General features: G+C 25.6%; 1 protein-coding gene across 2 annotated transcripts in view; it reads right to left on the bottom strand.

Annotated features, from left to right (window-relative positions):
- Positions 1–733: 733 nt before the first annotated feature.
- Positions 734–15,096, bottom strand: part of LOC107448048 (uncharacterized) — a 48,902-nt gene continuing 34,539 nt past the window's right edge. For both annotated transcript variants that reach the window (XM_043040304.2, XM_043040300.2), the window contains exons 5-7: positions 11,571–11,735; positions 9,191–9,290; positions 734–6,004 (exon numbers count right to left, since the gene is read on the bottom strand). In XM_043040304.2, the coding sequence (XP_042896238.1) occupies positions 5,900–6,004; positions 9,191–9,290; positions 11,571–11,735 (370 nt within the window). In that variant the 3' untranslated portion in view covers positions 734–5,899. The remainder of the gene's footprint in view (positions 6,005–9,190; positions 9,291–11,570; positions 11,736–15,096) is intronic.

Below are 15,096 nucleotides of genomic sequence, written 5' to 3'. Positions count from 1 at the left end.
TTTGGTAATTTTGCAGTTACGTATATCCTAGTTTTTAATGTTAATATTTCTTTACTAGTTCTTTGTTTTGTTTCTGTGTGGAGATCATTTTATGACATTTTCAGTTTTTGACATTTTTTTTTTCAAGAAATACTTAGAATTATTTTGTAACTTTAGAGGTGTTTAGGTCATGAGATTTTTAATTATTTGAGAGACTGGTAAAAAATTATGAGCGTAAATAAGTATTTTTGAACACCCAATGCCATAAAATATAGCAATATACTTGTATCAATTACTTAGGTTGTTATTTGCAATAATTGGCTAAAATTTCTTAAACCCAGTTTAAATATTTATGGAGATGTGGAAATTTTTATAACATCACTATTGACGTTTATAGGCTTGTTTTTTATAGTTCTAGTAATAATTTTTTATACAAATTTTACAATGCCATCGACAATGTTAACTTCAGAATATTTTTTTTTAAAACTGCCATTCAAAAAAAAACAATGTATTCTAATTATCCTACGCATTATGTTAAATTATCTCATTCTGTGGCATAGGTAATGTTGCTTGCCTCTATGATTTAGGTTCACAGGTGTCCACCGGATAATGTTAAACGAGTAACAATTCCAACGTCCTCCAAGGCAAAAAATAAGTTTAGTACCTGCTGTTAGAAGAAGAAAAAATATGGTTGTTCAATGTTCACTTATAAATTAACAATAAAATCAACCTTGAAATAAGTATCACACAAAGCAAGGGTTAAAACAATTTATTGATATTGTACTTGTATATATGTACAACAGGAAGCACAACCATGCTGACTTAAATTACTGGATTCTGCACAATGAGGACTCACTGAATAATTTTTACAAATAAAAAACTATAATTTCTACACATCACTAAAGCATTTCAAAACCACAGAAAAGAAAATACAGCATTAATATTTCATACTTTTTGCAGACCTATGACATTAACTTAACACGATTACAAACTAGTCATGAGTAAGCAAAAAAATGTGAAAGTGCATGTACCATAGTAAATTATAACAATACTCAATATAACTCCATTCATTGGACCCATATACCAGCTGACTCCTCTTGTGGGAATACAAGTACATAATGTGAATTATTCTATGTATCAGTTATCTCATCAACCATTCTCACACAGTGGTATCTCTTAATTAATAAACCATATAAAGGGAGAAAATAATTTCAAACAGGGGACAAAACACAAAATAAAAGTTACGCTTTGTAAAAAATTGAGTTTAATAACAGAAGACTTCTATGTAATTTTGTGGTGTTCTGGATTCAGATTCTACTTCCCCACCTCCCGTGTTAACCTATGGAAATACTAATTCCCTGTTTAGTAACTAATAAACATTTTGAAACACTTTTTGTTGCATTTGGTTTATAAAAATGCTTTATTTAGAACTTAGTTCCTAAATTTTAAGTTTTAAACGTATTTTAACCTTTGTAAAACTTTACCAAAGTAACTATAGTAGCTTTGAAAAAAAATATTAATGTCAAAAACCTTAAAAATAGGAATTTGGTAACTGAGTTGCATAAAATTAAATAAAGATTATTCAAAATATTTACTTGTTACTCTATAATTAAAGAATTATTAATCACAGGTTAGCACGAGAGGTATGAAAAGTAATATGGGTCTTAGGGGCACCTGTAAGTGATGATTAGGTGCAACGGCATTTACAGCATGTGCAATTTCTTCTCGAAAAAATTACTTATAATGAAATCATACAGGCTTGAAAAAGGGGAAGAAAGTGGCGCATCTTTTCTTTTGGGAACATACTGTTTTTAACTGCAAAACTGTGGCTGATTATTAAACAGTAAAACTAATAAAATAGATAATTAAATCATCAACCAGTTTCAAAACCCAACTTATGTTTGTTTTTGAAAACATATACGTTTGAATCTCTCTAAAAAATATTTTTATGTTTTTATTTCAAAAATAGCTTTGAAAATTATAAATTTTGCAACACATAACTGGAATGTTAATACTAGTATTAAGATTTATAAAAAAATTTCAGAAATATTGATAATAAAATATATGATCAGAAATATTGATAATAAAGTTAGCTGCAGGTTAGAACAATTTTGTATGAAACATTATTCAATTTTAATACTAATGAAATGCCTAACAAATATTTTCTCACAGTTTAATTATGGTAATGTGTGAAATTATTCTTGATATTTCAAATAGTTCTTTAAACAAAAGTTTTAAATACAAGTGCAACTGTTATTAAACACAATTTCTTTATCAGTATCATTAATAAATAAATGCAATTTCACATTTCAAGAGCTTATCATTCAATGAATTGGAGAAAAACGCACGGGACAAATTATTAAAAAATAAATGGAATGTTTTTATTAATCAGTTTCAATATTAAACAGAACATTGGAACACTCGAGGAATTAAGCTAACTATGTAAATGCATATCTATAAACAGCAAAAGTGCTCAAGTATGTTGTGCTTAGAATCGCTATTCCAAAACAGTTTTTCTCTCCCTTTTCTCATCTTACTCATAGCTAAAAAATTTAATCTGTAATTTTAATTTAAAAACAAGGAATTTTAACACCTAATACGCTAGACTTTAAAATAATAATGTTATACAGTGCACTCTCAACCAGAGTCATGTTTTGTGAATCTTAGATGGTCTTTCAATTGCAATTAATATAGTGAACACTCTAAATTTGTTCAAAATATTGATTGCAATTTTTTTAATAAGGCATTTTCCGCTACTTATTTGTCTTCAAAATGATTCTTTAATATTTTTAATTTCATTTAAAGATACGTTTAAACAGATACATTATTAGGTTTAAAACGATCTTAATATTGCCCCAATCTTATTTTCTCAAGATTTGATATTTTAAATTTCAGCAAAAAAAAATTTCAATATATTTTGGCTAATTCATTAAAGTTATCATTAGTAACTATTTTAATTATATAAGATAAAAACAATTTTAAATAGATAGAGGTTGAGCATGACTAGATAATACTTCTGTTTACGATATATGATAGGAAATGTTATAATTTTTTTCAATAACTTAAATTAAAGATGCTTTCTACTCTGATTTGTTTCGCACAAAAATATTACATTCCAAATACTGCTAAGAAAGTAATAAAAAAATTATGCATAGTTCTTAAAATTATTTAAACTGAACTTGCAATGCAAAAAGCCCAATCATATTCCTAAGTTAAGTGTTTTGATTTGATATGGATAGATATATATTTAAAAAACTCTTTACAGAATAACATTAACAATTTTCTTTTCCCACTTACACACAGTTAAATATACAATCTGTACAATCGGAAGTAATTTGGGTAAATCGACTTAATCATAACCTTGCTGCACTTTTAAAAAGTAAAAAATATACTTTAACAATTACCAACAATCTTAAATGGACGTACAATACTAAAGTTTATTTCAAACATAATTTTAAAAATAATATTAATTCAATTCAACAAAAATACAATTAGTTTGCTGCTTTCCATATCATACTTTGTGTTTATTTATTAGACATAGCTTTTAATACAGATCTACTGCTAATTTACAATATTCACTTATTTTAAAGATAAACCATATTTTGATTTTAATATAACTTTAATTTATCTAATAATAATAAAATATAGAATTTTAACTAAAAATTTTAAGTTTTAAAAAAAATAAAAACCCGACTGTGAAAACTTTCTAAAATCTTAACACTTTGTTGACCGACAATTTTACACAGAAACTATGTCATGTCACCAGCTATTAATTTGTAATTGAATATGAAAGTAAAATAAAATATTCTAAATGCACTCCAATAAATTTTATTTGAACTTGAATAAATTTCATTTGAACTTTAATAAATTTTATTTGAATTTTACTGAATGAAATAAAATTATCAATATTCTATAACGCCCTGGGTTTTGTGAATTAAAATAGATAATACAAGTGCAATGACGAGTTAACTCGTCACTGGTCAACAATGTGTTAACATAATTAGTACTTTATTTTTACAAAAATACTTGCAAAAAATATATATAAATTTTTAAATGCATACATTGAAAAATTAACCCTTCTATAATTGCAACACACAAATTTGGTTTTAAATCACCCTTAATAATATTCTTTAGTTTCAAATAATTATACTCTACAGTAGTCTCCCAAACATCTAGATATATTTCAGAGAAATAAAAAAAAAACTTTCAAGAAACAAAAGAATAAATATTTCTAAAATGCTGTTATCTTTTAAAACTAAACTAAATTTTCTAATTAATTAATCGAATGAAGAGTATATTTTTTAATTATATTATTTTTTTCATAAAATAGTTTTTGAATACTAAAAGAAAAGTTAGCTTAACAAGCAATGAAACATGAATGGAAGTCTACTGCATGGATTAATAATGATAAATGCTTGAAAATAATGTCTAAAAATATAGACATGTTGAATAAATAAATACAGTATTTCTGCAGAATTATGTCATCAAATTCTAACAATAAAAACCGAATTATCGAGAAAAAATTTTTTATAAATAAATATGTTATAACAATAAAATCTAGAAATAATTTTAGTTTGATTTTAAAAATTTCTACAATTTCTAGCTATAATTTGTTGTTTTTATTGTAATAATCATTTACACTGACTAGAAGATAAATATATGTATATATTTTTTAAACTGTACATTTTTAAAACATAAGAATCATAAATATTTTTAAATTACAAGAAATGTAACTTCTTTCCACGAATGTGCTCTTTCATTGACTAGCATTACAATGCACTTAATTGCATAGCTTTAAAATATTTAACTGTAACTGTAACAAACATATTTCATGGTGTGACTAGACATAAAAGATTTATAAAATCAGAAAGACTATATCTATTCAATAATATATATTCAAAACAAAAATAACTATTAACTCTTTTTCCTACTTTTAAGTTCATAAACTATTATTTTATAGAAGGATACAGAAAGAGGTTAGGGTTATCTTTAACAAGACTGAACCTACACATTATTATTTAATCAACAACATTTAAAAAAAAATTACTTTGAGTGAAGTTACATTAGAATGCTTACTTTAAAAGGGAAAAAAAAATTTCTAACAGCTTATAACACTTTAACTAATCAAAAATTTACATTTAGTAATTTTTATGACAATTTTTCTTACATATATAGAGAGAAATGAATTCAAGCAAATAAACAAATTTAATTGAAATAAAATCTACTTTAAAATTTTGTTGTACACAAAATAAAGTCAATAAGGAAGCTTCCATTAGACTCTCTAACATCTGTTACATTTTGAATTCTATATTTTATTTTGTAGTTGGAACAAAATTTTACGTAATAAAGTGAACTATTATTATTTGTTAACTATTTTTAAAAAATATTCTTCAACTTATGGTTAAAGGGAAAGCTTGAAAAAAATTATTGATAAGAAATAGTTCATTACAAACTTAAATTATGAGTATTAACATGAATAATCACCAAACAGAATCCATATTTAAAACTAATTAGTAAATAATAGTAACGGCTAAAATAATACATTTTTAAAATACTAACAAACTTTAAAATAACATAAAACAACATAGTAAAAAAAATGTAAACAAGTTGAAAACACTGAGATTTCAATTTTTTACTCAACAGGTTTAGGATAATTCAGGTCTAAGACGAAAGAATTTGTTACAAACAATTATCAACAAACTGTATTCAAATAAAAAAGTGATAATCCCTTTTTAGTTATGATTTGTATGCTTCAGTTATAATAATAAATCCAATTTTTGTTTTAAAGTCCGTGTATAGTTGAATCCCGTTAAAGAATGGATAAGGTATGGGGTTTAACTATAGAAAGCAAGAACAAAGGTTTTTATTACAGTAACAGGTGTAGCAGATGAGCAAGGACTTCACTGGCAAAACAGAGAATTCAGTTATGCTGGTGAGGGCCATCTGTTTTATCAGGGAGCATGGGAGGAGATACAGGGGTGGAATCATCATGAAACAAGGGATTTTTAACTTCCATTTCTCCAGTCTAAGAAGAAAAAATATTTATTTTATTACATTAAAATATTATAAAACGTTTGTAATATAGCCATGTTAACTAGACTTGAAAATAACCACTCACTACATGGCGAGTCATCAACAAAAAATTGGCGACTTAAATAAGCAGTCACTTTTTTCCATCGTTTTTTTGTTCTTTTTTTTAAAAAAAATAAAATTTAATAAAATAACTTTTAATAATAAAAGTACATCCATTCAGAAAGACTTTGGAAAACATAGTTTTCTTTAAAATATTCAATGTCTCCATTCAAAATTTTGATCTTTTAGAATCCATTAATTTCCGAAGAAAAAATTCAAGTAAAAGGAGAGTTCTTTAAAAATTCAGATATTTCAAAGTTCTTATGTATGCATTAAATTTATTTTGCCACCCCAAATATTTTAAATAAAGTTCTTTCAAGTCTGTAATGTTTAACTAAATATTGTCACATATTTATATTATTTTTACTACATTAATTTTTTATAGCTGTAATATAAATTTCTTGTAAAAAATTTAATTTAATCCAAGCAAAAAAAAAGTGGCACTTAAATAAAAAGGACCTATCGATATTGGTCACCGACTTACTGGGCTTGAGGAAAAAGTGGCTATTGAGTTATTAGAGTCTACCGCACACTGGCTACTAAATAAAAATTTAAATTTTCAGGTCTAATGTTTACCAATATCCTGGAAAAACTAGAAGTAAAATTTCTAAACAGATGTTCAAAAACTCAGTCTTTTTAACTTTCTAATTTAAAATTTTCATAACAATTCATTTTTTTCAATAGAGTAAGTTTTTTGAATATTCTTAAAGAAACTTTATTATTAATTTTTAGTTTACAAAGACATTGGGAAAACTGAATAACAGCAAACAATATAAATCAGTAAAAAATAGTATAATTTATAATTAAAGTATTTCTGTTAAGGGGATTTTAAAAAGTTTGAGCTTTAATCTGTCTTCCTTTATCTATCTGAGTTATCTTTCTTTAGGAAAGATCTGTTTAATTTTGTCTTAAATACATATCAAATTTAAACTTATTCAGTTATTACTAAGTAATTGCTTTAAAGCAAAACCAAATATAGTTCTATTTTTACTATTTTAAAACGGCAGTAGCTACAGTGGTTTCTAGTTTTTAAATCTGAATTACACTAGATTTCACAAAATATTTTTGATAACCAAAAATATTTGTTATAGACTTCTAAATATTTTTAAAAAAAAATTTTTTATTCGAACTCCACTTTTTAAGAAATTTTTTTTAATAAATATATGAATCATTTCTTGCAGTCTAATAAAGAAAAATTTGCCATGTTTGAAATACAACTGCTTGAATCATCCTTTCATATAGAAGTAGACATGTAAGAATGCATAGATCAAACAATTTACTGAAAATATTGGAAAGAACAAGCTAATTTAATAAATTAATCCAAAATAAACCGATACTTATGAGGAAGTAATTTACTGTAGACAATAATGTTACAGTATTTGTTGATTGAGGAGAGTCGGAAAAATTAAAATAGGTAACAGAATTGAAAAATATCTAGCAACATGTAAAATTAAATAAAGGAAAGATTTTGCTATTACTTTAAGTAACTTCTTTTTAAAGTAAATATATGTTGCATACATTTGAAAATGTCAATACAGTAATTATTTTTACCGCATTGTAAAAAATTTTCTGTATTTGACTTTCAGTACCGCAAATTTTGATTTCATGAAATTTTTAGTGTCTACTTTTAAGTTCAGCGTATAAAGGTTTGGTTGAAATGTAATTTTAAACAGCAAAAATAAAACAACAATTTTTAGACAAAAAACCCTTTCTTTTCTTAGTTTTAATAAATATAATATTAAAAAAGTAATAACGGGAAAGTCTACAGGAAAATATTTTAAATAAATTTTAAAAAAATATGTTCATTTAATTAAAAATTCCAGAAAAAATATTAGATTAATCACATTTCTTCTCCATTCTCAATAGTTAGTTAACGTATTAACCATACAAATTTCCTGCACAGTTTAAGCGTGTTTATGGAAAAAGAAAGGAAAAAAATATATTTATTATCAACACTAATACAATTAAAAATATAAAGCACTAAAATTGAATTGAATTTTTCCCATAAAATATAACGTTTATTGAATTTCAATTCAATGGATTACATCTAAAATATTTTAAAACAGTGAAAATGAAGTAACATCTCTTGAAAAGCAAATCCTTCTCTAGTTTAAGTCTGCAATCACACCCGAAACAGTCAAGACACAGAGTGTCTTAAAATAAAAAAAATCTCGACTACCGAACTGATATTTTTTATGGTTGCAATATTTCAAATAAAATATACATTTACCTTGAATAACTACATTTTTTGTAAAAAAATAAAGCAAATCACATCATGAATAATAGCTATCTCAATAAAAAAATAAACTTCAGAGTCTATAGATAATGAAATTAAAAATAATGTCTGAGTAAATTGATTTATTTAAAAATATTCTCATAATTTTATGATATTCATTAACCCTTTGACGCATTAACCCTTGACTTTTATATATTTTTTTCTGACACTCTAATTACAAGTAAAAATATATTTTGGTATTTTTTATTTGTTTAAAAACAGACTAATTGTTACTAAAATCAGTTAAATTATCGAAATTATATTTCTACTAAAATACAAAATCCAAAAACAGGAAGAAGAAAAAAAGGTGTTGGAAATTTTTTTTCATTCATACTCAAAATTTTATCAACAATTAATTTTGTAAATTAAAGAAATTTCAATGATGAATAACGGTTTTGCTTAAATCTAAATAAATGCAAATTTGAAAAATTATATTTTGGAAGTGTGCTGTGTTTGGAAGACCATTAACGCAGAAAAAGACATAGGTGTTTCATGCTGTATTTCATAATCATAAATTATTAAAATGCTAAATATTATATTTTCCAATGTTTAATAAAAATTTTGCGCTAAATTGTTAAAATTAAAACTGGTACAATAATTTTTTTTAGTAGGGAGACATTATTTCTAAGATTAAATGAGACTATACGCGAATATCAGTTTGAAATATAGTAAGTAAATACTTAAAATGATAATGAAATTATATTCACATCAACTCAATTTTCAGTTAATTATCTTTCGTATAAATCTGAAAAATTAATTTATTTGACACAGATTAGATAAATGTTTGAAAAATAAAATATTTACTGGTGCTAAGCCTGGGCATTCATATACTGTATAATCTCCTTCTTCATTTTCTTCTTCAGAATCAACATCTGAAGCAGATGTATTTTTGGTGGAACCAGCTCTGAAAAAAAAAATATTTTATTTTTGTTGATATAGAATTTAGTTTGAACAGGATAACACAGTTGCAAAATGGATAAATAAAAATTATTTTTAAGAAAGTATTAATGGTACGAAATATTATGTTTTTATTTAAAAATTTTAGAAACATATTTTACAAAAAAAATTATAAACTGTAAAGATGAATTTGTCACAAAAATGTTTAACTAAGGAAATTTTTCAGTCAACAAGAAAAGAAATTACATAATGTATTGGTCGTACAAATAAGTTTTAATATACATGAGGAGGAATTACTAGCTATAAATTTAATTGGATAATAACCTATCTATCTTCTTATTTAAAATGAATTAGAATATAGGTCTTAATTCATCTTATTTTGTGGAACTTGATTGCCCTTGAAACGCTGTTTAAAGGAAACAAGTACTTTTAATGCTTCCTTTGACAGAAAAAAAAACAGTTGAAGTTCATTAGTTGTATAAGGCTTGTGAAAACTACGTAGCTTCAATTTCAGCTTATGTGTACTAATTTAGATAGTCCAAAAGTGGTAATTCAGACATACTCGATAAGAGGGTCAACAATGTTTCAAAATGTAAAATTGAAGACATATCTTTGGAAATGATTCAAGCAATTTCATATATTCATTTTATTACACTACTAGCTGAATACATGTTCTTCGTTTGGATGAATTTAACAAAAAAATCAGTTAATCAGTATTGAACAACACTACGAAATCATGCAAAAACTGAAAAGCATATTGCAACACAATTGAAGTGCTTAGTGGAAGAACCATGTAAGTAATGTTTTTATAGATGTATATAAATCAGTGAAAATAAAAAAATAATTGCCTCAATATTGGTTTGTTTAATGTAACAACATTGTTTTCGCTTTCACTTTAATCTTAACATAACTTATCCAAATTAGTTTTTAGTAAACTTGCACGATTTTTATTTTCAAATTACGCAGTGATAAATAAAATAAGGCAAAGAATTATTAGTCCCGCTTTCTGATAAATGGGTTATAAAGTTTGGAGACTAGTTTTTTTCTTATCCTGATTATAACCTCACTAAAAATGTCATTTACCTGGTTTTTCCACTAAACTCTTCAATTGATAAAACTAAAAAAAAATTTATTTTCAAATTACGCAGGGGTACATAAAATAAGGCAAAGAATTATTAGTCCCGCTTCTTGATAAATGGGTAATAAAGTTTGGAGACTAGTTTTTTTCATATCCTGATTATAACCTCACTAAAAATGTCATTTACCTGGTTTTTCCACTAAACTCTTCAACTGATAAAACTAAAATAATTTCTTTTTTTTTTATCTCATTATTATTTGTTACCCTTCCCTTCAACGTATTAAATTCGTTATTATTACCTTTATGATAATATAATTAAATATAATTTTGATGAGATGAATTTTTTGAATGAATATATATGATTCTTTTTAATTCATCTCATTAGAATATAGATTAACTGTATTTAGCAGCATATGGCATGATGATATTGCTCGCGGCCTTCTTGTGGTATTCAAAATTTTCCACTCTCAAGTAATTTTCTCTGGTACATATTCAAGGGAATGTAAAACACTTATTTACTTACTTTATATAAAAAATTGCTTAGTTTTGGTGCAGTTTTAATAATTATCAAATATATCTATATAATATTTCATACTTACATTAGTATATTTGGTACTTATTAACTTATTTATAGCCCTTCAACATTTGAGTTTTGAGTGAAATACATTTATCAGTTGCTGTAAACTGAAGCCGAAATTTTAAAAACAAATAGAATTGTCCTAAGACCTTGATAAGGACGTTGAAGCATGACTATTTCGCTATTGACCTTTAATTGACTGTTTAAAATATTTTTAAGTAGTGGAAATAGATCTTTTAATTCTAATTCATTAAAATATTAATACACTATTTTTGCTACTACAGGAAAAAAACATGTATAAACATAAAACATTTAAAATAATAAGAAAAATTTAATTATCTCTAATTAAAATTAAAACAATGGCTAACGTTTAACCAGTCAGAAAATTCCATTTCGTTTTTAGCTCATTCCGCTTGAACGGTTCATCGTTGAATGCTCTAATGATGAAAGAAAGAAAGAACATATATATATATATACATATATATGTTCTGATGAAGACATTTTAAGTGTCTAATTATTTTTGATGTAATTTAATCATAAGCTGTGTAATGTTTGAAAACAAATACATGTGATGATTCATCAAATCAATTTTACACAAGTGTCAAGAAAAAAAAATAGAGAAAAGTGTTTACTTTTCCACAGCAATCATTTGTTGTTTTTGCAGTTGAAAATGATACATCTGAGCACTCTGTGCTAACTTCCTGTCTCCATTGGGAGATGTAACATCTTTGCAAGGTCCAGTCACTCCATAAGCAGGATAATCTACATCAGCAGCCGCTTTTTGACTTTTCTGTAACCTAGAAGACATTTTTATTAAAAAATCAATGTTACAATTTGGCAATGTGCATGTTGTAATGCTCCATTTTTTTTATTACCAATTTTATAATGTTTCTTTTTCTTTAAGCAAGTATTACTCTATTTAAACATAAAAGACTGTTGTCAACAAATATATAAATAAAATGGTATTCTGAGCATAAAATAGTCTGCTAACAAAAAAAAAAAATTCTGCTTTGAAAAAAAATTTTCAGGATAGATTATACTGATTACGGTTTACAGATAAAAATAAATCTAATGGACTTATAAAATGAATTTTTGTTTAATTAGTTTTTATAAAATAACTTTCATGGGGCGATCGTAGATTTCATTAAAATATTCTCAAAAATATATAACTGACACAGACTCTGTTGGCAGATTCCACTAACAAAGAGACTATTGAAACATACTAAGTCTAATTTTATTAATAAGTAATGAAGAGTCTAATTTTATTTCTATTCAATAATTATAGAGATCTAAAACATATTCTACACAGTGTGCACTATTTGTCGTACAATCAAATTATAACAAAGATATAATATCATGTTTTAGTTTTTCTAAATATTTTGGTTTTTCCAATACATTTTAAAATAAAATATAACTATATTCATAATATGTGAAACATTTAGGAACAAATACATGAAACATTTAGGAATTATTCAATTGATTTATTTTAAAATCAAAATTTAGAAAATAAGAATAAGAAAAAATGTGTAAAAAAATTTATATATTTATTGGAAATTGAATAGTAAAATCCATAAATGTCTATTTATTTATTAATAGCAGCATTAATATTATTATCGCTTGAAATTGTTTTTTAGTAAACAAGTTTAAATCCATGAGCGAAAATCTTTAAATCCATGCACTTAGGGTAAGCAAAATATAGTGATAGTCGATCCTACATATTTTTAGAGTGCTCAATTGGAAGAAAGAATGCATCTTTTCAAAATTCCTCTTCGTATCTACTTAAACTAATTAAAATTTAGCAATAATTACTTAACATAAATTAGATGGATATATTGATCTATATTTTAACTTAATATGAGAAAATTCTATCATTTGTCTAAGACCTTAAATGTGCTAATTAGGTAGTGCAGACTACATTTTAAGTTACAATATCGCACACAAAAATGTACTTTCTCTGAATAAACATTTGAATAACATACTGATTCAAATTTCTAACCCCCAAAATATAGGAGGTCGCCGAAATCTGGGAAATATGGTTCCAATAGTTAGGTCAGGAGAGCGGTTCAAAGTTTGGACCCCTTAATGTTAATTTTACATTTTGCGTACTTCACCACATCTTGAGAACTTTTTAAGCGAATTGTAAAACTTTTTCACTCATTTAAAAAATTCTTCTATACAAAGATAATTTCTAGCAAAATATTACTTTCAGTAAATATTTATTATTTTTTATTATTTTATTTTATAATAGTCGTTACTTTTAAGTGGAAGGTAAACAGTTTTTAACATGATTTTAAAGAATGCAATTTTAAATGGCCAAATCGGTCGAATAGTTTCTTAGAGATAAAATTTTGTAAAGTCGTATTTTTAAAATTCGATTTTTCAGTCAGACTGATTTTGTTCAATCGGACTAAAAAATTATAGACTTTACAAATCAAAATTTTTTCGACTGTTATTAAATAAAATAATAATAAATACTCACTAAAATTTATTTTCTGTATACAGTTATATTTGGTTAAACTAATTTTATAACTGCCTGCGAAAATTTTTCAATTTGCTTGAAAATTTCTCGAGATAAAGCGAAATACGCGATAAGTAAGATTACCATTAAGAGGATTAAAAACTAATTTAACCGCTAAGCGAAACCTGTGATATTTTAAAGTCAATTATCCAAATTTTGGACCGATCTCCTGATTAAATTATCAGGACCATATTTCCGTCATTGCGGCTATCCACTATAGTTTGGGGGTCACAAATCTGAATACGTCGAAAAAAAAGGTCTGTTTACTCAGACAAAGTACGTTTTTGTCCCTGATTTCGTAACTTAAAATATCGGCTGCACTAACTAATTAGCATATTTGAGGTCACCCCCTCGAACCATTAAGCTTGAGTCCTAGAACGTGAAGATCTGATCAAAAGTTATTCAGAATGATTCGTTTAATTCTTCAGCGCACTGTACCTCTTTTTCTGTAAAATTGTCTTTTCTGCACATGAACAATGTACGCAGGAAAAGTAATAAAGCTTCCTTTTTTTAAAGCTTGATGATACGTTACTCATCAGCAATGTCCTTTTTTTCTTAACTGTACATGCAAGAAAAGCAATAAGCTGCATTTTTTTTATCCTATGGAACTATTTTTCCTGCAACGCAAGTGTAACACAACGCTTGGTGAAACTTAGGTTTTCTCCAACTGAGTGCACTCCTTTTTCTGTAAAACTGTTTTCTCTGCCAATAAACAATACGTGCAGGAATAGCAATAGCTTAAAGGAGAAAAAAAAATACATTTTTTAATATCTTTATTGTTTGCATTGCCTGAGGTTTTTTTTTTTTTTTTTGGTNTATGTAGCACAAAATATTTTTTTTTTGGAACAATAAAGCTTCCCTTATTAATGCCTAGTGATATGTTTATCTTGCTCACCTGCTAATGCCTTTATTTTTTTAAAACTGTTTTTCTTTACTTTACGTTTATGAAAGAAAAGCAATAAAGCTACACATCCTCATCCCTCCCTCCTTATGAAACTGTTTTTACACTTATTTTTTTGTGTAACTGTTTTATCTGCAACTGAACTGTACTTTCAGAAAAAGCTATTTAGCTGAGTCTTTTTTTTTTTCCCTTCGAAAAAGCTGTTTTGCCTGCTAATGAAAGATTCAAAATAAAAAAAAGTTGTAACGCAACACTCGGTGAAGTATATTATAACTAATCCTCTTTTATTTTTTATTTATTTATTTTCTTAGAAAGAAAAAATTCCATTTCATTGAATGAAAATTTTTGAGATAAACTATGGTCAAATAAAAAATACATCTTTTTGAAGAAGAACAAAAAAACTAGTTTAACCGATGAGCGAAACCTGCGTTATTTTTAAGTCGGTTATACAGAAACAGAGCTTGCGAACATTTTAATTTCAATTTTTACGGATATACATTAAGATAGATTTTTAAACTCCTTACATTTAAGCTCATAAAGATGCTTATTTCAAACAACGATAAATAAACAATCGTTCTTCCATAAAAATATAATGCAAATAAATAAGCCATCATTAGTTATGTTTTAAAAATATATTTCTAACTAAAACCACCTAAAAAAACGTTTCAAATAAAAATTACACGTTTTGTGAGTTTTGTCAAGCTTAATTCTGATTTCAATTTGGCTAAAGTAGAAAAAC

This window comes from Parasteatoda tepidariorum, chromosome 10 (genome assembly GCF_043381705.1).
Source record: "Parasteatoda tepidariorum isolate YZ-2023 chromosome 10, CAS_Ptep_4.0, whole genome shotgun sequence".
NCBI lineage: Eukaryota > Metazoa > Arthropoda > Arachnida > Araneae > Theridiidae > Parasteatoda > Parasteatoda tepidariorum.
This window is presented reverse-complemented; position numbering and strand designations above follow the sequence as displayed.